General features: G+C 37.8%; 1 protein-coding gene across 2 annotated transcripts in view; it reads right to left on the minus strand.

Annotated features, from left to right (window-relative positions):
* OXCT1 (3-oxoacid CoA-transferase 1) overlaps positions 1 to 25,759 on the minus strand; it is a 137,003-nt gene that overhangs the window by 26,361 nt on the left and 84,883 nt on the right. For both annotated transcript variants that reach the window (XM_024740329.1, XM_024740330.1), the window contains exon 14: positions 790 to 879. In XM_024740329.1, the coding sequence (XP_024596097.1) occupies positions 790 to 879 (90 nt within the window). The remainder of the gene's footprint in view (positions 1 to 789; positions 880 to 25,759) is intronic.

Raw genomic sequence — 25,759 nt, forward strand, 5'->3', positions numbered from 1 at the left:
CCATCACTATTACAGGCTGATGATATCATCATTAAATGTAAGTGCCATGTGGTCAATGATTCTTGTCTAGTTTTGGTCATTGCTAAATTCCAGCAGTGCCCAGCACATAATAGGTATTCAATAAACACTCAACGATTTATCAAAATAAAAGTATAATATTCTTCAGAATAGAACACTTGCTATCACCAAGTCCATCATTTTCTAACACTGTCTCAAAACGGCACCTCCACAGACTTGGTAAGAGGCCATATTGTCCACTTGAAAATAACTGCTGTTAAAAACGCACATTCTGCTGTGTTTTTCATTTTGCACAGAGATAGCAACCACTATAATCATCTTTAAACCTGAATCAGAGAATTCCCATGTGGTTCAGCGGTGATGACTCCGTGCTTCCACTGCAGGGGACACGGGTTCGATCCTTGGTCGGGGAAATAAGATCCCACATGCCACTGGGTTTGGCCAAAAAAATAAAAATAAGATAAAAATATCTATAAACCTGAATCAACACATCTGCCCTAACATCTTTTCACTGCTTTTGAAGACATTATAGCTTTTACTTAATGTGTGTGTGAGACAAATAATCAAAGAACACCCTGATGTTTGCTTCAAAGTTAAAACAAACATTTAGCTGAATGATAATAAATAATGGTCTTTATTTGTAATGTTTTTCTCTAAAATATAAACGCTATCAAGCTGAGTGATCCAGAGAAAACAATAAAAACAACGGTCGTATGACCTGGTGTACAGGGTTTCAGTGTAGTGTGAATTTCCAAAAGCAGCTCTCATTACCTTTGCAGAGTGCTCCATGGTGACCACCACTTTGGTTTTGGCACTGGACACTAGATCCATAGCCCCTCCCATTCCTTTCACCATCTTCCCCTGCAAAACAAACAGAAAATAAGAAGTACTTCTTGGGACTTCCCTGGTGGTCCAGTGGTTAAGAATCAGCCTTGCAATGCAGGGGACACTGGTTCGATCCCTGGTTGGGGGAATGAAGATCCCATGTGCTGCGGGGCAACTAAGCCTGTGTGCCACAACTAGAGAGATGCCCGTGCACAACGAAGAGCCCACATAACGCAACGAAAGATCCCGCGTGCCTCAACTAACACCCAACACAGCCAAAAAATAAATAAATATTAAAAAAATAAAAAGAAGTAATTCTCTTTCACCTTTTTAGTATGTGGCAGAACAAAATTAACTTTCAAGAAGAAGCCGCTGGAATAATTAGTGGAAAAAACTCACTGACCTTCATTGCTTAGTACTTGAGCTTTATGACCTTAATATCCTGTTGTTCTATTATTCTATGGCTGAAGAATAAGTTCAGGATAAATATTATGATGTTACATTCACTGAGTATGGCTAACATTACTTTGTCAACGCTATATTAGCAATATGTCAATCATTGGATAAGAAAAAACTCAAGAACCTTTCCAAAATTCTGGGCACATTACTCTTATTACAATAATATGAGACTGAAATCCACATGCCCCTGACATCCATTTCTTTCTTTTTAAACATATACTTGGCACCACTGAGTCTTCAATCACAGACACTTTCTAAAGCACTTTCTTGGATTTCCTGCAGATTAAAATACCATTAGGTAATAAACTAAGGCATTAGTGGTGTTTCCCTAGTAATGATTAATATGAAAGGTGGGTCTGTCTTTCTAAAACCTGGCACTTATCTTGCTCTTAGAAAAATACATCAAAACAAAACAAGAAAATATATTTCTGTTAAGCAAAAACAGAAGCAGACTTCAGGATCCTTTCACCAAGACCATTCTATTTTTGTTCATCTATCTATCTCCTCATTCATTAAACATTTACCAACCACCTTCTCTGTGCCACACACTCTGAATAATTCCCACTGTCTAGTCTGTCTCCTGGTTACAGAGTTTTGGAAAAAGCAAGTGTCCCCAGAGATGATGAAATAAATTCTTACTCAAGTAGATTGAAAAGAAATGTTTCTAACATTGAAACCTCCTGAAAATTTAATTTATTTTTTTCCTCTTGCTGATTTGACAGTAAACTCTTCCAGGGCTTTCAGCTCCTTTCCCATAATTTCATACCTCTAAGGAAATCAGGCAATACACTCACATCTGGCTTTAAGACACGGTCTCAAATCCCCTGATTTCAGAAACATTTTAGAGGTCAGTGCAACACTGCACGAACATGAATTAGATGGGCAGTATAAAACAAAGGAGTAAGTAGTCAGGACATCTTCATGGTTTGGAGCTTGCCACTAAATGACATTGGGAAGCAGCTGGCAATGGTTGGGAGGTGGTGCAAGAAAGGAGTGGAAGGGACAAAATGAGTCTGTCTTCAGACATGTAAGGTTGCCATGAAGCAGAATATCCATGTGGAAATGTGTAATTTTATACTTCTATAAGCCATACCGTCATCCTTAGCTGCAATTTTAATAAGTAAAGCACCAGGTCATAACATTTCTGAAGAGAACACTGATACTTTATGGTACAAAATATGGATAAGTTAGAGATGGAAGCAATGAATGTCTATCATAAACTCCAACACTAAGGAAGTTTGGGATTTTTAAAACATCACAAGACACTAAAGCTATTCCATTTAAACATGTCTCAACATGTTCTTGCTGTGGTGAGAACATCCAACCAGTCTGAGCTTCCATAGATAGTGTCCTTGGGCAGACTAAGAGTGTAAGTGCCAGAAGAATGAGGAAGCCAAAGAAAACCAGAAACCAAGCTAGTGTGTTAAACATTCCTTGAATTAAAAAAAAAAAAAATCCTTGAATTAGAATATACCACAGGCAAATTTTGTCCCCTGTGACACAATGATACTGGTAAAGCTTATGACAGCTTCTAACAGGAAGCTTGTCCATTTTAGGTGAATCTGATGTACATATTTTAAATCATCGTCAGTTATTTAAGAAAGATTTATAGAGCACCAGCTGGGTACATAACACTGTACTGGCAGGAATATAAAGTGCTATAAAACAAGTTGGAAAGAACCATCTCTTTGTGTCTGTTAGAAAGAACTGTATCTCTTGACTCAATGTAAATGAACAGTCTTCATCACTCAAAGAGATTCAAGTGGTCTCATGTCTTGTCTTCAAAGCACACGCTACAAATTTCAAAGCACTATTTTGATACTTACATGTTTGTTTCCAAGAGTAAAAAATGCACAAGATTAGGTGCAGAACACCTGAGATCTATTAACTCACTGTGTGACATTTGCAAAACACCAAATCTCTTTGTATTTAGGCTCATTATCTATAATCCAGAAATAAGAATGGCTGCCCTATCATAAAGTTGTTATGAGGAATGGATGTGGAGTAAACAGAAATTTATAAATTTATTGCCTTACATCTTCAGTCAATTCATTTTACTGAGTGTCTAATATGAGCCTGTACTGTACTGGGTGCTGGACTTAGAGATGATCAAGACAGGCTTCTTTTCTCATAAACTTCATCACTGGGGGAAGGGAAAGCATCCATGAGTAATTAAAGAGACTTGAACCAAACTTCTTCCCTCTAAAAGAAGCATTCCCCACCTCTTCCTCATCCCCAAGGTAGAGCTAAATGCCTTTTCCCTGTATCCTTGGCACTATTTGGTATGTAATTCTGTCACAGTGAATTTCAACTCTTTTCTTTCTTTCACCGTATTATTATTATTGTTACTGCATTATAAGTGCTTAGATGAATGAGTGGATGAATGGCTTCAAGTAACATAGGTATGTTCAAGTTCTAGCAGAGCACTCAGGATGCAACTGCTAACTGTGCCTGGAGAGGCAGGAATGGGAGGAAGAGGCTCGGCAGGATGTCACAGAGGAGGTGTTTCACCAAAGTCTGCCAGATGGGGAAGAGAACAGCAGTGTCTCCTAAGAGAAAGCGTTTCTAGCAGGTTAACCGGCAAACCTCCAAATATTTGGTTTTTGTATTTTTTAAGTACGTTCATTGTATTAGAAAAAGAAATGAAAACATTTTTTTCCATTTCAATTCCCAAGTGATTTCTGAAACAGAATCAATTACTAAAGGAAAATAATTTATTCTATCTATACCAGAAGAAAAAAAGAGATATAAGACATCCGCTCTGAAGCAAGCTGGAAATTCAACGCCACCTTTCAGCCCAGCTCAGCAGGCACTCTTCTGGGAATCAACTACTTATATATCCCAGTTCTCTACTGCAGCTGGGGTAGCCATGTGCCTGAATGCTAGACAATGGAAGAGAGGGAGGTGCTACCTGTGGTTTCAGGCTCTGGCCCATAAAAACCTCACGTGTAATCCTTCATGCTCCTTCACCTTCTGCAATGTGGACACTGACATCCAAGGTGTCCTCACAGATGACTAAGCTTCCCTCAGGCTGGGTCCTTAAATGACCACGTGTAGCAGAGCCCACTTACTCAGAAACACACTGCACTGCTCAATATGAGTGAAAAACACGGGGTGCTAAACCACTGAAATCGGGAGGCTTATTTGTTACAGCAGCTGGTGTGACTAATACAGTGGTGTGTTGCCCAAATGGATTCTATGGAAGGAAAAGAATTGTGTAGAATTAGAACTGTTACAGCTGCATAACAGAGGGGGGACCTGAGAAGGCCTCTTAAGGAGATGTTTTACCACTGCTCTTTGAGGGAGGTGACTATGCCAGATACTGTCCTCGGCACTGTTATCTACCTCTTTATCCAAATGTCCAGCACACTGCTTGACATTTGATAGAGCTGAGATACAGATCTTACCTCCGTCTTCATCTCCCTCCCAGAAACCCAACATCCTAATCAATATACAAAATAAAAAGCTGATAAAAGAGAGAAGTTAAGGAGCTAAAAATATACCTTTAAATAAATCACAAGAGAGAGAAGTGATATGGAAAAAAAATAGGCCTATAATGAAGAGATTATGGTCATGATTGAAGCACTGGGCCAGGGTGACACAAAGCGTGGCTTTCTTTTAAATCTCATCAGCAAACATACATTTCTTGAATGGGGCAACTTTAGTTCTAAAATGTATTCTGGCTAGCATAATGGAGAGATGATTGCTGGATACTCATTTCATAGCCAACTCATTTTTTTTCAGTTAAGGACTGACTCTGACATCAAGTATGAAAAGAATACTGCAATAAAATACACTAGAACGCTGCACGATTACAAAACTTTTCTAAAAAGATACTGACTCAACTGTTATCCTCCATTCACAAATATTTTCAGGGTCTATTATGAACCAGGAACTAAGGAAGAATTAGGAATAAAAAATGAACATGATCGGGCTTCCCTGGTGGTGCAGTGGTTGAGAGTCCGCCTGCCGATGCAGGGGACGCGGGTTCGTGACCCAGTCTGGGAAGATCCCACATGCCGCGGAGCGGCTGGGCCCGTGGGTCATGGCCGCTGGGCCTGCGTGTCCGGAGCCTGTGCTCCGCAACGGGAGAGGCCACAACGGTGAGAGGCCCGTGTACCGCAAAAAAAAAAAAGATCTACCTTTTTTCTAGAAAATATATTTAAACCAAAATCAATATTTTAAATATATTTTTATTTACTTCGATCCTATTTCCTAATATCAGAATTTTAAAGAAAGTGAAAGAAATTGTTAAAATGCCATTTAAAATAAAACATACTGAAAATGATTCTTGCCATCATTTTTATCATAAGTATATAAATAGTAATGGCTTATTTTCAGATTTGTTACCTCTAAATATTCTGCTCTTAAGTGAGAAACAATGTACAATCTACAGAAACAATTTTTAAAGCATTTTAAACTAATGCTATGTGCACCACTGGAAAATGTGAATCAACTGTAAGAAAAAGGGAAAAATAGCTGTGATTTATTTATAAAACTAGGGCTTGTTGTTTAATATTAAACACCAGAGCATTAAGTATCCACCTCAATCCAAATGTAAGCCTCTTTATTTCTATCTCACTTTCCCATTATTAAAAAATGTTCTAGGAAAGAAAGTGGTCTCTAAACATGTTCCTAGCTAAAGAGCAGGGGAGAGGGAAAATAGAAACATGATATCAACATTTGTTTAAATACAAAGAGAGATGTTATAAAAGATTTTAAAAATTTGCCTTAGTTTAGCAAAGTTATAACAAAGGTACAGCAGAATATTTCTCTTTTCTGTTATACTTTGTATTCAAAACCAAGAAAAATGTGATTTTCCTTTCCAAGTTTAATTGTATTTCCCAGGACAGGTGAACTGATCATGTAAACCAATTAATATGTAACTAGAAATATAATAATATCTTTATTGCTAAGTTAACAAAATTGCTTATAACAAATATCAGTTATCAATCATAATATGGGCTAAAAAAAAAGCATGTTGGGCTTCCCTTGTGGCTCAGTGGTTGAGAGTCCGCCTGCCGATGCAGGGGACACGGGTTCATGCCCCAGTCGGGGAGGATCCCACATGCCGCGGAGCGGCTGGGCCCGTGAGCCATGGGTGTTGGGCCTGCGCGTCCGGAGCCTGTGCTCCACGGCGGGAGAGGCCACAACAGTGAGAAGCCCGCGTACCGCAAAGAAAAAAAAAAAAGCATGTCAGAAAAGCAGCACTTGGATAAATTCAAAATTTCATTTTAGTAAGCGCTGTTGCTCCTGTTCTCTCCAAGATCGTGTTTAAATTATCCCCTCTTCACAGCTCCTCCACCCTCCCCCTCTCCACAGCCCCTCTCTATATATTCTTCAACACATTGAAGTCCAGTTTCTCCTTGACCATGCCCTTGAAGTGAGAACTACTCAATCCAGTCTCTAATATTTAATCATTTGATTCAGTACACACTTTGTAGGTTTACTTTATACATTCCTGAAACTTTCTACTACATTTTACACTGTATTCCATCAACATCTGTAAATTCTCTATACTCATCGGCTTCCATGGTATAATACCCCCTACCTTGAGGCTTTCAGGCTCCTTTCTAGCATCCTTTTCCCACACCAGCTTTGTGTTGGCCAACTTAAAGCTCTGCCCTTGGCCTCCTGCTCTTATTGACACTTGCTCTCCACGAGTGACTTCATCTATACACTTATGATATAAACCGGCCCTGTCTCTGATGATTCCTAAAGCCACATGTCTAGCTCAGATCTTCCCTGAGTTTCAGATTTCAATATCCAAAAACTTCCCAGTCACCCTGTAGCACAATCCGCTGGCTGATTCCCCAAATTGTTTCCTCTTGTTCCTGGGCACAGAGGCCACATTTCCCAGCCGTCCCTGAAGTTAGGGCTAGTCATATGAATAAGTTCTGACTAATGGAACGGGGTGAAAGTGATATATAACACTTGCAGGGCTGGACCATAAAAACTTCAAGAACAATGCTCCATGCCCTTGTCTTTTCTGCAAACTACATGTTGAAGATGGTGCAGCCACGGAATGGAAGGAATCTCAATCCCTGAATTACTGCACAGAAGAGAGCTGTCTGCAAATCAGGGATATTCACTTTGGTTCTATGTGAGTGAGAAATAAAAACTTCTGTTATCTTATGTTAATTATTCATGCCTCAACTTAGTATGGTCCAAAGTAAATTAAGCATCTGTATCAAGGCAAATCTCATCTGCCCACCGATTTCCTATTTCAGTTAGTGGCCAATCAACCATCTCAGGATCCAAATCAGAAACGTCTTTATCTCTTGCCTCTCCTTCATTATCTGTGTACAATCAATGAATCATTCAATCACAAGGAACTTCTATTTTCCCAATATTTCTTGAACTTGACTATTTCTCACCCTAGCTAAGATCCTTATGACTTCTCCCTGAGTGGTGTAACATCCCTCCAGTTAACCTATGTCCAGCCTTGTCCCTCTCAAATCTTTCCAACTCATCACCACAAAAATAATCTTCTTAAAATGAGCATTTTATATCATTCCTCTGCTTAAAACTTTTCACTAGCTCCCCAGTGGTTCAGGGTAAAGTCCAAGCACCTCACTCAGTCTGGCATACAAAACCTATGACAGTGTGGCCTGGACCCTCCTCACTGCCTTACGCTCCAGTTCCCATTTCTATCCCAGGAATAGTGAGTTGCTTGTCTACAGCGTATGGCTTCATACTATGCTGTAAGGTCCCACCCTCATTCTATCAGGTGTGCTCCAGCTCACCCTTAACGCATCAAATCATGACTACCTCTCCCAGGAAGCATCCGCATGCCCCTGCCCCCACCCCATCAACAAGAGAGATGAGGGGCCTCTCTCGGGTGCTCTCACAGCATCCTTGCTTATCCCCACTATAGAGTTTGCCTCATGACCTGCATTAAGATCAGAGCTGATGTTTCACTGGCCAGCAGTGACAAGGCCATCCAGGTAGTTATAACTGAAATTCTTCCTCATGAGAGGCATCCCATCTCCCCTCTAACAAACCATGTCCCACCCACTACTGCCATCTAGCAACTTAAAACACAAGAGCAGTCCTCCAAGACCTATCCAGCTACGACAACCATGTGTTTTTTTTGTTTTGTTTTTGTGGTATGCGGGCCTCTCACTGCTGTGGCCTCTCCCGTTGCGGAGCACAGGCTCCGGATGCGCAGGCTCAGTGGCCATGGCTCACGGGCCCAGCTGCTCCACGGCACGTGGGATCCTCCCGGACCGGGGCACGAACCCGTGTCCCCTGCATCGGCAGGCAGACTCTCAACCACTGCGCCATCAGGGAAGCCCCGACCATGTGTTTTGATCGATCACATCTATTCTGATTCATCAGTACCTGTGCACTTAAGACATCAATTAACTTCAAATGGGACAAATGAACCCTGTTCCTAGCTATTAACGACACTGATGCTCTCCTTTTGCAAAAGTGTAAATACCGCTCAAGAGTGTCTCCGTCATTCACTTTTGAAACCTCAACTGCTCCAAGTAAAAAAAAAATCCCAATGTGCGTAAAATTGATTACAGGCCATTAACTCCACCTTTGTGCAGGAAATTACTAAGAATTTACTAAGTGAATAATTAAAAGTATAAAACTTTCACACTGTCTTTTCCTAAGGTATAAGCAATGTATGATGAAGCTTCTTTTGGTTATAAATGAGGCACTTTGGATAGGTTAACTTCTTTGTACAAGGTCAGACAGACTGACTCTGATTACTTTGTTTGTTGGATTAATAAAATGGACAGCAGGAGAAAAACCCTATGTTATTCTTAGCTCTGTTGTGAAGCTATAGGTTCAGTTTTCATAGAGTCTATTCATTATTCTTCAAAGATGAAAACAAACATCAAATAAACTGGCTAGGTGAGTTTGCCTTGTTTTATCAGGCCTCCTACAGAAATAGAAAGAGTTTGAGCAAATGCTCCAGGACAGATATAAGGGGATTTGTTTTTATTTAACATAATTAAGTATTATTACTTAATAATAGTTCAGTAATAATTATATATTATGTATAAATAAGTTATTTAATTTATTAAATACAACTAAGCACCGGTGTTTCTGGCCCTGTACATTATCCAGAAACAGGATAAGCACAATATTTAAAAATCCAAGGATAAGTTATTTTCTGCATTAAGAGCCTCTTCTTTCTACTGGGTCACCGAGAGAAATGCATTGGAATCATACGCAATTGCCCCCATGTGACCATGTATGACCTACAAATACAGGAATTTCACATGGTTGGTTCAAACTTATGTTCTAATGGTGGGAACACAGATCCCATTTACTATCACACAGAATTTTTTTAAGGGCTTATATTATTTTTAGGAAATCCCAACAAAAATGACAGCTAAAATACAAACGGAAGAATAACAATCACTTTTATGTGTCTGCATGTACTAAAATATGTCAACATCCCTCAATAACTCACTCACGTGGAATATGAAATTATTACCATTCCTTTTGGAAACAGGAAATAGTCTTTCTCAGAAATTTTATTTTCTGATTCTTCAAAGGGGTGTGGATTGTTTGGGATGAAGAGTGGGGGCAGTGAGCATAGAACCATGGGCAGAAGCAGACTTGCTCCATCACCTACTCCCACTGTCTGCAAAGCTCTAAAGAGCACAATTACAGAATTATTATAATTACACAGCCATCTCTGACAGCTGGATGGAATTTTCAGAGAGAGAGAAAGACAGTGACTAAAAGAACATTATTAAGGAATACATCAGAATCATTACCAGTGTTTTTAGCCACAGTAGAAAAGATTAAAAAATGTAGAAGATAATTTAAAAGCTAAACACACACACACACATAAGAACAATTGTGAAAGAGCATGTTATGAATACTAAATGTAGGTGCTATATTAAACAAGTTAGAGGGCTAGGTGAAAGAACATAAAACCATTTTGATTCTACACCAAATTAATAAATACTCTGTTTATTCCCAAGGTGTCCTCTAGATTCAGCTGATGACCCAGTTTAATGATTGCTAAGTACCCACTGAGAGTTAACAGCTATGAACATCCACAGCGAATTGATAACCCTTTGGTCATTGGTGGAAGTCTTTTAATTTCTTTCCTCCTAAGCCAGTCCTAATCTGTAAAATGGGTACCCAGTGCCTCTCAGATGTGAAGACAGTTCTCACCTCTGGTTTGCTAAGACAGCATACCTCACCTTCGGGATTGGGAGAACCATGGGTAACATCATTCCACAGAGATTCAGATCCTGGGACTAGTATGAGGTCTGAGCCCCAAGAGGGAGAAGCATAGCATCATTGTGAGAATGACCCACTTCGGGGGCAAAACAGAATGCCAAGGAGCCATGTCACTGTGGGTGGGTCCTAGCATCACAGGCATAGGATGGTTTTAGAAATCAATGACACAATTTCTCCTCTGAAGACCTTGGAACTGCAAGTGCATGGAAGGTAAAAATGGCTCCTCCTCAAACTGGGGAGAATGAGGTGGAAACCAAGAATTTTTTCAAACACTGAATCAGGTTAAAAAAATTACTTTGGGGGGGCTTCTCTGGCAGTCCAGTGGTTAGGACTCTAGGTTTCCACTGAACCGGGTGCGGGATCGATCCCTGGTAGGTGTGGCCAAAAAATTTTTTTAAAAGCCTCTATTTAAAAAAAAATTACTTTGGGGAATTTGCCACAAATATTTTTGAAAGATACATAAAGAGGGAAATTGAGGAAGCATTAATTTCTATCTTCTTATCTTTTTTCTTTCTTTTTTTTTTTTTTTTTCGGTAAGCGGGCCTCTCATTGTTGTGGCTTTTCCCATTGTGGAGCACAGGCTCCAGACGCGCAGGCTTAGCGGCCATGGCTCACGGGCCCAGCCGCTCCGCGGCATGTGGGATCTTCCCGGACCGGGGCACGAACCCGTGTCCCCTGAATCGGCAGGCGGACTCTCAACCACTGCGCCACCAGGGAAGCCCTATCGTCTTATCTTTTAAAGTCAACTGTGCCAGAGCAAGCTCTTAGATGGTGGGAGGGAGATGGGGGGGGTGGTGGAGTGGGGGAATGGTTCTGGGACTAAAAGTGAAAAGTGAAGTGTCTTTAGAGAAAAGTAACAAGTAAAAAAAAAAAAACACCTTTTTGGTGAACATCTTGATAATATAGAAATCAAAACACCAAGAACAGAATGAAAAAATAAAAGATATTCTTTTGAAGTAAAATACAAAGAAAAATCAGAAGAGGGTAGAAATATAAACATATAAACTTTAACTTATTTTTTGATATGCCAGTGCTTTAACTCCCTATACTTCATAAGTGACCTTTTAAGTTTCTGATCTTGGTGGTTTCAGTAACTTTATCTCTGTCTATAATACCAGAGACATAACATATATGACAAAACAGTATTAAAAATCAATGTGTTAGCAAAAAACTTGATTATTTCAGACCCATTTTCTATGGAGCCTAAGTTGAGATACATTTTAAATCTAATACATTCTCAGGTGAGTAGCAAGAGCTACAGTAACTGAGAAGAATTTTATTTCTTTTACTGCTATAACACCCTGTGGCAGAAATGACTTCATTCACATTCATCTGGAACTCAGGCATGGCAAATATTTGGAGCTGGGATGTACTAGCTAAAAAATCATTTTTATTCCCTAGAATGCCATTTTTAGGCTCCACATTTAGAAGGAAACACATTCTCTTGATAACCACCTGAGAAGGAAGGAGTTGCTTTTTCCTCTAACCAAAGTGAGCAGGTCTAAAATGCAAAGTTGTTTATCTTTATTATTCAAAACTGTACAAGTGTGGGTTCGCATGCATACATACATTACTTAGCTCTGTCCATTGAGAAGGTTTAGAAGCAATGACGTCCCAGTAGCAATAAGCACACCCAACACCCAGATCTTGGTTTCAAATACCATTCTCATATAAAAGAAACCAGGGCTCCTTGGAGAAATAGCTGATACTAGGAACATCTTGTAGTAACAGAAAGGAAGTACTTAATGAAAAATAAAAATAATGGAGTTGTATAGGAGCCTACGTGAAAAAACTCCCAATGGCCATAGTTGGCACAAGTTGAGCATGCAAATAAATAACATGGTATTGGATTATAACTCAAAGTATAAAATATACATTAGCCCATACTGCCATAAACAAATAAATGGTAGAGAAGAGACAAATCTTCTCTCTGGAAGAACTGCAAATAATACATAATACCCCTCTTTTAAGTGATCTTTGAGGGTGGGCTGAATCTACTGACATGCTTCTAAAGCATAAAGTATGGAAAGGGAAAAATAGTAACTTTATAGTGAACAAACCTGGTAAAGAGTACCTTAATCAAGTGATAAAGGTCAATGTCAACAGTGATATCATGTGGATAACCTAAATTCCCTAACTTGTGTGAAAAGGACACTTTACAATATAGTATTCTTCTAATACTATTCTAATACTATTCTATAGTATTCTTTCCAAAAACTCATAACCTCAGTCTAATGATGAGAAAAACATCAGGCAAACCCAGACTGGGGAACATTCTGCAGGACTTCTGGCCAGTACTTCTCAAGACTATAAGAGTCATGAAAAACAACTGGAAAGACTGAGAAAGTGTCACAGACCAGGGAAGACTAGGGAGATGTGACAACTAAGTGCCATATGGTACTCTGAACTGGATCCTGGAAAAGAAAGAGGACAAATTAATGGAAAAACCTGATAAAATCCAGATAGAGTCAGGAGTTTAATTAATATTAATGTACCTGAAAGACCTGTACACTGAAAACTATAAAACACTGATGAAACAAATTTTAAAAGGCACAAATAAATGGAAAGAAACTCCGTGTTCATGAGTTGGAAGACTTAATATTGTGAAAATGTCCATACTACCCAAAGTAATCTACAGATTCAAATCAACACCTATCAAAATATCAATGGCATTTTTTAACAGAAATTTTTAAAAATCCTAAAATTTACATGAAACCCCAAAAGACCCTGAATAGTCAAAGCAATCTTGAGAAAGAATAACAAAGCTGGAGGTATTATATTTCCTGATTTCAAAATATATTACAAAGCTACAATAATTAGAAAGGTATGATATTGGCATAAAAACAGACACATAGATCAATGGAACAGAATATAAGGCCCAAAATAAATCAACACATATACAGTCAATTGATCTTCAACACAGTTACCAAAAATATACAACAGAGAAAAGACAGACTCTTCAATAAATGGTGGTGGGAAAAATGTGTATCTGCACGGAAGGAATAAAATTGGGATCTTATAAGGATAACAAAAGGCAACAAAAGCAAAAATAGACAAGGGGGACTACATCAAACTACAAAGTTTCTGCACAGGAAAGGAAACAATCAACCAAATGAAAAAGCAACCTAAGAAATCGGAGATAATATTTGCAAACCACACATCCGACAAGGAGTTAATACCACAATATATAAGAAACTCCTTAACTCAACAGCAAAAAATCAAATAATCCAACTAAAAAATGGACAAAGGACTTGAACAGAAATTTCTCCAAAGAAGACATAACAAATGTCCAACAGGTATATGAAAAGATGCTTATAATCACCAACCTTCAAGGAAATGCAAATCGAAACAACGAAGTATTACCTCATACCTATTATCAAAAAAAAAAGTGGTGACAAGGATGTGGAGAAACTGGAACCCTTGAACACTGTTGGTGTGAATGTAAAATGGTGCAGCTGCTAGTGGGAAACAGTATGCAAGTTCCTCACAATAAAATAAATAGAACAACCAGATGATTCAGCAATCCCACTTTGGGGTATATATCCAAAAGAATTAAAATCAGGATATTGAAAAGATACCTGCACTACAATGGTTATTGAATCATTAATCACAATAGCCGAGATATAGAAACAACCTAAATGTCAACTGACAAATGAATGGGCAAAGAAAACATGGTATATACATACAATAGAATATTATTCAGCCCTTAAGAAGGAAATCCTACCATATGTGACCATGTGGATGAACCTAGAGGACATTATACCAAGTGAAATAAGCCAGTCACAGAAGGACAAATACTGCATGATTCCACTTATGGGAAGAGTGGGAAATGTAGAGTTGTTCAATGGGTATAAAGTTTCCATTATACCCGGTGAATAAGCTCCAGAGATTGCTACGCAACACAGTGCTTATAGCTAACAATACTGTATTGTTAGGAGGGTAATCTCACATTAAGTGTTCTTACTACAATTAAAAAAAAAAAAGCTGATTAAACCCCTCCCCCCTCAAATAGTAATGTACTACTGTGTGTTTTGTAGTTTTGACAAATGTACCACAGTAATAAAAGATTGTAATAATGAGGGAAATCAAGTAAGGCGGATATGAAAACTCTTTGTACTATCTCTGCAACTTTTCTATAAATCTAAAATTATTCCAAAATACAAAGTTTATTTTTTTTAAACTTCAGTATATGGCTTGCTCCTGTGGTTTTTGTTTCTTCATCAAAATGAAAACAATACAGATTAGTTCTCAGATTTCCCTCTGTGAGGGCCTCTCCTACTAACTCTTTTAGCCCATTGCTAAAATGTTTTGTAAAATCTAGACTCTAAAAAAATAAATTTATGACAATTAAATGAATCTGTGCTTTGTTTTTAGGTATGATCTGTTTTCTTGTAAGTGAACTTTATTGCAATACAGAGTACACTAGCTTAACAAAGTCACAATTTAGTATCTGGATAAAGAATAAGAACGATAGTTCTGAGAACTGTATATGTGGGTTTTTCTTTGCTGTTGTTTTAATTTTCTTTTTACTTTTTGACACCCATTTCTCACACCTCCCACCCCCAGCCTCTAGCAACCACCAGCCTGTTCTCTATATCTAATAAGCTTGTTTTTTTTCATTTTTTAGAGTCCACATGTAAGAGTGATCATACAGTATCTGTCTTTCTCTGCCTGACTTATTTCACTTAGCATAATGCCCTAGAGGTCCATCCATGTTGTCATAAATGGTAAGGTTTCATTCTTTTTTATGGCAGAGTAATATTCCATTGTGTGTGTGTATGTATACATACCACACCTTCTTTATTCATTCATCCATACATGGACATTTAGGTTGCTTCCATATCTTGGCTACTGTAAATAATCCCTCAGTGAACATAGAGGTGCATATATCTTTTCTCATTAGTGTTTTTGTTTTCCTCAGATAAATACCCAAAAGTAGAATTGCTGGTTCATATGGTAGTTCTATGTTTAATTTTGGGGGGAACTTCCATACCATTTTCCACAGTTGCTGCACCAATTTACATTCCCATTAACAGTGCACGAGGATTCCCTTTTCTCCACATCCTCGCCAGCACTTACTTGTCTTTTTTTTTTTTTTTTTCCCCCGCTCCGCATGACTTGTGGGATCTTAGTTCCCCAACCAGGAATCGAACCCAGGCCCACAGCAGTGAAAGCACCAAGTCTTAACCACTGGACTGCCAGGGAATTCCCTTTCTTGTCTTTTTTATAATAGCCATTGTAACAGGTGTGAGGTGATAACTCATGTGGTTAATTTGCATTTCCCTAATGATTAATGATGTTTAGCATCTGTCCATGTACCTGTTGGCCATCTGCATATTTTCTTTGGAAAAATGTCTATTAATATCTTCTGTCCACTTTTAAATCAGATTGTTTTTCTGCTATTGAATTATATGAGTGCTTTATATATTTTGGATATTAGCCCCTTATCAAACACATGATTTGCAAATAATTCCTCCCATTTGGCAGGTTGCCTTTTCATTTTGTTAATGATTTCCTTTGCTGTGTTTTATTTTTCCCAATAAATAAACTTTGCCATCCACGTCACCATTATTTTGAGAAGCCTGTTCTGATGTTAGATAGCTTAGGTTTCTGATAGAACACTTTTTTCAAAAAATTAAAACATGGTAATGAGGACCTTTTAAAACAATGTTCTGCAACCATATTATTGCAAGTTTGAAAAAGTTAGGACTGGACCTTTGTTCTATGATATATAATTACCATTTCTACTTTTTACTATTGCTATTTCATTTTTCTTGTTATGGCTTACTTTTTCCATGCTGAGCCTCTTTTAATAAACACAATTTTATGAAGATAATTCCTCATTACGTAAACAGTACTTACAGAAAGTAAGTAGACATTATTTAAGTTTCCCTTACAGAAAAGACAAAATACAACAATGAAAAGTTAAACAAATTACCTGAAGTTATAAGAACAAATCAGAAAAGAACTGAAGTCTTTCCCTAACTTCTAGAAAAAGGTAATTGAATCACCATAGAAGATGCTTCCTATTTTAAAATGTCCATTATGTTGGACTTATTGCACTATTTTTCTTTCTTATTGTTCCTAATCTGATGGATGGTGTTAATTAATTTAGTTAAGAGACAGACAGCAAGCCTAGAGATGCCCTGTGTAGTTTCAGTTTAGACAAAGTCTAAAAATACAGTTGGATCTTTTAGAACTAAAATTTAAAAACTTTCCAAATGTGCTCATCAACAAACCATTTATCTTTCACCAACCTGAAAGCCATGATTTAAGCAAATTAAATTTCCTAAAAACTACATGATTATGAGAAGCCACATTCAGGATGGAAAATGTTAGCTGAGTAATAAGTTTATTTTTCATAACATCCTGGCAGTCAGAAAAATGTTGCATTTTTTAAGGGAGCTAGTTTGTTTGTGGATTAGTTTTTCAGGGTCTGATTATTTAGATGATATGCTTATTTTTCTTCATTTTACTGTGCACTTCTTTTGCCCTTTATTATCTGATAATAAGTACATGATCTCTACCAGAAGGTGGTGTTTCCAAAAACAAAAGACCCAAATCATAATAACAATTCACCAATCAGAAATTGCCTTATCGAAGACTGTTAAGGTTCAAAGCTATAACTATAATCCATAAATATGCAAATCAGATGAGAGGCTAAAACATGTCAAATCTCAGGAACTTGAGTTAAAGCTTATGAGCCTGCCTCAAAGGACTCTGGGACTTCCTGGGTGGCGCAGTGGTTAAGAATCCGCCTGCCAACGCAGGGGACACCGGTTCAGTCTCTGGTCTGGGAAGATCCCATACGCCACGGAGCTACTAAGCCCAGGTGCCACAACTACTGAGCCTGTGCTCTAGAGCCCGTGAGCCACTACTACTGAGCCTGAATGCCACAACTACTGATGCCTGTGCACCCAGAGCCCGTGCTCCGCAACAAGAGAAGCCACCTCAATGAGAAGCCCATGCACCGCAAGGAAGAGTAGCCCCCGGTCGTCACAACTAGAGAAAACCCGCGCACAGCAGCGAAGACCCAACACAGCCAAAAATAAATAAAATTTTTTAAAAAAAAGTAGAATTTAGCATTAAAAACAAAAAGGACTCTGTGCCAGGTCTGCATGCAAAACGTATTTACTCTTTTTATGCATGACTGTAACAAGACTGGTAATCTGGTTTTCCATCCAAAATTATAATTAGAAATTGGTACTTATACAGCTAAATTTGGATAATCTGAAAAAATATATGGAATATCTTATTCTCTGCTAATTCTCAATAAATAATTATTACAAGTATTCCAATGAGCTACTAAACGATAAAATGGGCAATGTTAATTTTATTGCATACAATAAAGTTCAAAAACTCTATCTGCCTTTTACTTAAGAAAATTCCACTATACTGACTAAGAAGGGAAAAGAAAGGAGAAAGAAAGCTTAAATGTAAAATGCTAGTGATTTTGCCTGGCATTCTATTTAGACACTGAAGGTCTGGGAAGAGGATAAGATGGGAAACTGATATTCATTCAGTCTCAATCCCATATGCCTCTAGTAATGTGAATTTACCAAGATAACTCTAGGGTTTAAAGATACATGTTGTCATATCATATGACCTCCTCCAAATAAAAGCCAGCTGATCTATCTGGTTCTTAACAATAACCATGATCTAATTTAGCACTGGTCCTGAGGGTCTTACCAATACACATCCCACCGCTAATATGATCAGATAATGGAAGTCCTTTAACATTGCCCTGGTGGCACAGTGGTTGAGAGTACATTTGCCGATGCAGGGGACATGGGTTTGTGCCCCAGTCCGGGAGGATCCCACATGCCGCGGAGCGGCTGGGCCCATGAGCCATGGCCACTGAGCCTGCGCGTCCGGAGCCTGTGCTCCGCAACGGGAGAGGCCACAGCAGTGAGAGGCCCGTGTATCGCAAAAAAAAAAAAAACAAACCCAAAAAACATTGCCACATCATATGCATTACACTGGTAAGGAATGCAAGGAAGCCAGAAGGGTCAATGCACAGTATCTGCAAATAATAAAAGCATTTTTGGCTCTCAATTTTTTTCTGAGTCTAATTTTAATTATATTCCACAAGCTTTGACATAAAGTTTTATTTTCATTTATTTCCAGGTAATTTATAATTTCAATTTTGATTTCTTTTTGATTTAATGCCCTACAGGAAAAGAATATGTAACAGATTTTATGGGTTTCCCAACCTTTAACAAAGAAGTAAAACACACTCTTAAGTGTAATTTGAATAATGTGATTTTTCACCTTAGAGTTTTTTTTTAATTTTTAAAAATAAATTTATTTTATTTTACTTATTTATTTTTGGCTGCTTTGGGTCTTTGTTGCTGCACGTGGGCTTTCTCTAGTTGTGGCGAGCGGGGGCTACTCTTCATTTCGGTGCGTGGGCTTCTCAGTGCAGTGGCTTCTCTTGTGGAGCACAGGCTCTAGGCACGTGGGCTTCAGTAGTTGTGGCACACAGGCTCCGTAGTTGTGGCTTGCAGGCTCTAGAGCGCAGGCTCCATAGTTGTGGAGCACGGGCTTAGCTGATCTGCGGCATGTGGGATCTTCCCGGACCAGGGCTAGAACCAATGTCCCCTGCATTGGCAGGCGGATTCTTAACCACTGTGCCATCCAGTAAGTCCCTTAGAGTTGTTTTAGAAGCTAACCCTCAGTACAACTTTCTGTATTTCAAAACCTTTGGATCACCAAAGACTCAATTATTTAATGTTAGAAGCTTGAACTGGGTATGAAAATTTTGAAATTTTACCACCTCTCAGCTATTAATTTTTCTAAGCATTCAAATGTCCCACTATATATCAGAGCATCTTCAGAAATATATAAATCTACAGCTTGAACGTTAAAACAAAATTTTATAGTTGGGTTCCCTAAGGATTTACTGAGTCCAAGACTTTGATTTAATAGATTATACTTGCACTGTCCAATAAAGTAGACCAGCCACATGTAGCTATATAAATTTGAATTAAGTAAAATTACAAATTCAGTTATTCAGTCATACTAGCCATATTTCAAGTGCTCAAAAGCCACATGTTGCTAGTGCTACCATATTGTACAAAGTATATACAGAACATTTCCTTCATCACAGCAAGATTTTTGGCCCACACTGGATTAGACCAAAGGAGAGAAAGTAATTTGTTTAGGATCACAATTTGTTAGTAGCAAAGCTAAAACTAGAATTCAGATCGTTTAAATTCTACTCTTATTTGCTTTCTACTAAAACACACACTGTCCCTAAGAACTAATGAATAAAGGATTTGACCACAACAAGCAATAAGTCGAATTTAATATAAAATTTCCATGTAAAGTTTAGAAAAATGAATCATGTACTTGGCCATGAAGAAAACCTAATTAATTCCAAAAATACAAAGAATAACTCCCTCAAACCTTTGAAGAACAACAAAAAATTCTCCTAAAAAATTATTGAATCAAAAATGAAATCAAAGGCTGAAATTAAAAGCTACCTAGAAATTAATGAAAATACAAACTTTACAGCAAAATTTATGGTATACAATTAAAATTATACTACAAAAATAGAAAGCCTTAAGAGGTTTTATCATTAAAAGAGAAAGATTGAAAATTAAGTAAGCACTCAATTTATAAATCTAGAAACTAGTATAAAATAAAACAGAAGTTAAATAATGAAAAGGATAAAATTAACAAATATATATATTTCTTAAAGTAAACTTAATTAAAAAATGATTAATAAGACAGGTTTCTTCTAAGCCCAATTAAAAGAGAAGAGAGAAAATGAACATCTACAGAATTAGGAATAAAAAGTAGATATGTTTTTGAAGATATTAAAGAAATTATATAAAAATATTACATGTTATTTTGGACCAATAAATTTGAAAATCCAAAAGAAATGAATGCTTTCTAGTAAAATACATATTAACAAAATTGCCACAAGAAATATCACAAAATTTGAGGTGACCAATAAGCAAAAAATTTTCTTACAGATTATTAAAAACTGATGATCTGTATTAAAAGAGTAACAGTGATTCAACGTCTATCAATTTTTAAAATGACATTAACAAGGTAAAGAACTGTGTGATTAAATCAACAGATTAAAAAACACATTGGATAAAATTCAACAGCCATTAAGTTTAAGAACTATAAGCAAAAGGAAACTTCTAGATCAAAAACAATACAAACAGCAAGAATAATATTAAAAGTTAAAATTCTAAATGAATTCTCATCAAAATCAAGAAAGTCCTCAATCACTACCACTCACTCATATTGGTTTTGGATATTATGTTAAGTAAAGAAAATAAACTAAGTGGCATGCATCTTAGAAAAGAAAAATTATTATTATTTTCAGATAAAAAAATTGTGTAGAATAAGAGAATTCTAAAAGAATTATGATAGCAAATAAGAGAATTTAATAAAATAGATACAAGCTAAGTATACAATAACCAATAGTTTACCTTTATATTAGCAATGACCACTTAGAAATTGAAATGGAATATCCAGCTCAAAATATTGACAAACACTTGAAAATAATTAGGAATAAATATAATGCAGGAGATAAAGGAAGACCTAAATAATGACTAAGTATACCATATTCCTTGGACAAGGAGACTTCACTATTGTAAACCTATCAGTTCTTCCTAAATCAGCATATTTAATGTTTAGTCCACAAGGTTTCACACAGTACCATCTCTCATCATTTTATCATATTCACTCCAGAAATAAGATTCTTCATAAAGAGGAGAACTGTATCAGGTTTGCTCACTGCTCTACCCACAGTGCCTAATACAAAAGGAGGGGTGGGGACCTAATAAATTTTGTTAAATAAAACCTATCCCATTCATCCAATTTTAAAAATAAAAAGCTGAGGTCTAGAAGGTTAAGTGCCTTCATAGAGACCCAGAGTTGCTTCTAAGTGTACTTGGAGAAAAATGGAAGGTTTTTTAATATGGGATTTTATATTTCAAAAGCAAACTCTTCCTCATATAGCATCCCTGTAAGACTATGAGACGGGAGTGATGAGTTCCAGTATTGGCTTAGCTACTAACTAGTTTTGTGACCTGAGTCAAGCCACTTCATTTCTTTGAATTCAGGTTCTCCATCAGTAAAAGGAGGGTGCTGTATGGGTAGATGACATTAAGGAACTGTATCCTAAATTCCTTAGCCCAGCGGCCATGGCTCACGGGCCCAGCCACTCTGCGGCATGTGCGATCCTCCCGGACCGGGGCACGAACCCGTCTCCCCTGCATCGGCAGGCGGACTCTCAACCACTGCGCCACCAGAGAAGCCCCTAAATTCCTTACTGTTAATGGAATAACACAATTGTGGTTTATAAAAGGAATCTTTATCTTTCAGAGATAATGTAAAATATCTATTGATAGGATGATATGATGTATGGGATTTGCCTTAAAATAATCTGGGGAGGGGGAAAGTGACTAGGAGTATACATGAAACACGACTGGCCATGAATGGATAACTGCCTAAGCTGGACATATGCATTTTACTCTTCTATCTTTATACATATTTGACATTTTCCCTAATAAAACATTTTTTGACCATAAAAGTGCTGATCAAAAACTGTCCCTAAACCAAAGGAGTAAAGTAAGAAATAAAGCTTTCACCAACTGGAAATGCTCAATTCAGTCACTTAATAACATTTACTCTTCAAGATTCATTACCCTTGGGCTTCCCCGGTGGCACAGTGGTTAAGAATCCATCTGCCAATGCAGGGGACACGGGTTCGAGCCCTGGTCCGGGAAGATCTCACATGCCGCGGAGCAACTAAGCCCATGCGCCACAACTACTGAGCCTGCGCTCTAGAGGCCAAGAGCCACAACTACTGAGCCCACGTGCCACAACTACTGAGCCTGCGTGCCTAGAGCCTGTGCTCCACAACAAGAGAAGCCACCACAATGAGAAGCCTGTGCACCACAACGAAGAGTAGCCCCCACTCGACGCAACTAGAGAAAGCCCGCGTGCACAGCAACGAGGACCCAACACAGCCAAAAATTAATTAATTAATTTAATTTTTTAGAAAAAGAAAAAATTCCTTTAAAAAATGCATTTAAAAAAAATTCATTAGCCTTTAGCTGCAGGGTCACATTTTTTTCAGCCCTTTGGCTTCGTTCCCTGCTAAGTCATATCAGAAGCACCATTATTTATGAAATTACTAGTAATGGTTTTCTAAGGAGACCTCATCTATCATTTTTAATGTTTCCTCCCCTTCTATTAAGTGGGCTCTTTAATGAGAGGGGCTCATACAAATACATACTGCTGCAGTCATACAAATACATCATTAGCCAAAGAGATAATTGAAAATATCATTGTTCATTCTCTCTATAAATAGAAGGAGAAAGGAGAGAGAGAGAGGAGACTGATTTTAATAAAAAGGACCAAACTCACATTTCATGCATACAAGTCTGCCTTCCAATACCAGAGGAGGTGGAGAGCATGATCAAGTTCTTACAGAGCCGCTAGGAAGCCAAGTAGCATCATGGCCTGGAACTAATCAGATGTCTAGCTCACCTATGTTTCAGTGTCTGGCTTAAAAACATCTGAGTTCCAGTGAACAAAGTTCTTAGAACTAAGCAGCTGTTCACAAATGCATCATATGCAACCCCAAGGAGGAAAATATTTCCTTTCGTTCAGAGCAAAAAACAAACCCAGACAACAATCAAAAGACAAAATCTCTTTAAGATCACTAAAAATTGAGATATTCCAAAAAGAAAAATCTATTTCATATTCTCACGTCCCTTTGGTGGGGACCTAGGCTGAGTGACCTGACTTGCTAATGAATTTGCTAGCGTTCCTTCCTGATCTTAATTTTAATCTTTTCTTTTAACCTCTATTTAGGATTCCCCTTTTCATTGATTCCCATATTTCTATAGTTATGTCTCAATGTTTCCCATTTAAGAAATACTGAAAGCTAAAATTATAAAAATCCTAGTAGAGGACATGAACTCTTTCAAAGAACTCTTCAACTGATAGACTATAAAAAACAAAATGGGTAGATAATGGATAAAATACTTCATACATGAGATTAATGTTAATTACATGTGATTAGGCAGTGGAGACTTTAGAATTCGAGTGAGGGCTTAAAAAGGTAAGATGCGGAAGAAAGAAAATGCAAATGGTCAACCCACTGCCTTCCAAAGCCTGAAGCTTGTACTAGTATTACACGTACAGCATGTATCCTTCCAACTGCAACAGCCTCTACCCCACACAGTGAAACAATACTTTATCAAGTTTATAGAAATGTTATAAATATATTTATTTTTCAGGTAGTTTTGCCTCCATCACAAAAGGCATTAATTAAATACATCCCAAAAAAACCTTGCAGCAGAATGCAAAGTACATAAAAGCAGGATACTGTGATTAAATCCCCATTTCATAATTTGCTACATAGGTAAACTTGAATAGTTAACTTTCCTGGCTTGAATCGCTTCATCTATAATAACAGGGATTGCTATATTTAACTCAGAGTTATAAGGATTAAGTGACAATAAATATCCAAATAGTACCTGACTAATGGCATGTGCTTAATTAAGAGCTCTTAGCTCCCTTCTCGTAAAAATATTAGATTTATAATTTAGCTGTGGCTTTTAAACCCTAATCACAACTTTTAATCATCAACAGGACCCTCCAAGTAAGAGGAATTTTCCTTATAAAATTAATAATATGTTAGTCAGTAAGTACTCTTAGTTTGAAAAATATTGGATGTGAATAATAAAACTAAGGAGTAGTTTTCAACATAATGTTTTCCAGACAGTCACAGATTAAAGTATTTTTGGATAGCCAAATATAGTTTCCAAGTAAAGAACAACAATAAACAGCTTATATTCCTAACAATACCCTAAATTCATAAATTTCACTAATACTAGGTTGTCTTTTTTAAAAATGTATGCTCATTTATTAAACTGCAGTACAAAAATAAATCATTCTTTGCTCTCACAAATTCTGCAAGCATTAAATGGGTCTCTAACTGGCACAGGAGGTAAAGGTCTCTCCATTGGCTCGGTGCAGTTTTTATTCACTGGAAGAAGGAGTAGAGCTTGGCTAGGTTCTTCCATGGTCCTCTATTCCATCCAGGGCAACTGGGAACAGAATAAGCTGGGGGGAATCGCCCTGATGTACAGGAACCATAGATAGAAGATACCCCAGCATATACGGAGGCTTAGCTGAATATGAGCTTACAAGGGAAAAGTAATAACGGCAGCAAGGAAACAGCAGACCCACAAGCCAAAGCGGCAGTAACTGAATGTTAGATTGGGACTTTTTTGGTCCTGCCTTTGACTGATGTTCAAATGTGACCACTATGAAATACCAGCATGTGAGACATGTTCAGAAACAGAATTTTCAGAGAAAATGGTCAAAAACAAGTTCTAAGATTTTGGGGTCCACTGACAAGATCAAGGAGCAGAGTATGGGCCATAGCAGAGGATTCTGTATAAAAGAAAAGTGGGCTGTGATCCTACCCTCTCCGTTCCAGCAACCAAAAAGAGGGGTTAACTGCATGCCTACCCCTAAATCGACATCTCACAGAGCCTGGATGACAACGGGAGAGCATTCTACCCTCCGGAGAAGAGCCAGGATGCAACTAGGGAATGGCGTGTCTGACTTCTACCTTAGAAAGCAGAAGTAATCATTCTGGGGAAATACCTACACTACTACTGCAGGCGGGACAAGAAATGTGTGGATGCTTCCCAGATGTGGGCCATGTGGGAGAGGGCCAGCATGAAGATGCTTTAATATTTTCTCAACAAGATGCTCTGGAAGGAAGAGAGGGTCCTATCAGTGAGAATCTATGTCCCTTAAACATCTGAAAGGACTAGAGAGCGTGGAGACAGCTTGTAACATTACCAGTCACCAGCCATGTAAGAACTTTCCTGCCCTACTTCCTCACTTCCCATTCTCCTGAATTTTGACCTTGTGGTGCCAAACTGAGTTGGTGGAGGAGTGAGTGGAGAGAAAAAGCAAAAGAACACCAAGCAACCTTCCCCAAATGTAGGCAGTCTGTGCTGCCTATAGCTGGGAAACAGTAGTGAAAGGAGATGCATTGCTTTTGAATTCAAATTGAAGCAATGTTCACTAGTTTGGACTGGATCCTTTAATTCTACACTCAAGACTGAGTTTGTGAATTAAAGTGACCTACTGACAGTTTGTTATCTGAGAATGAGCTCATGCAGAGGGAAAGCTTCCCTAACTGAATGAAGTTAAAGGCACCACAGGAGATAAAAAATGTTGTGTTTTG

The sequence above is a fragment of the Neophocaena asiaeorientalis genome, unplaced genomic scaffold, assembly GCF_003031525.2.
Source record: "Neophocaena asiaeorientalis asiaeorientalis breed wild unplaced genomic scaffold, Neophocaena_asiaeorientalis_V1.1 scaffold57, whole genome shotgun sequence".
NCBI lineage: Eukaryota > Metazoa > Chordata > Mammalia > Artiodactyla > Phocoenidae > Neophocaena > Neophocaena asiaeorientalis.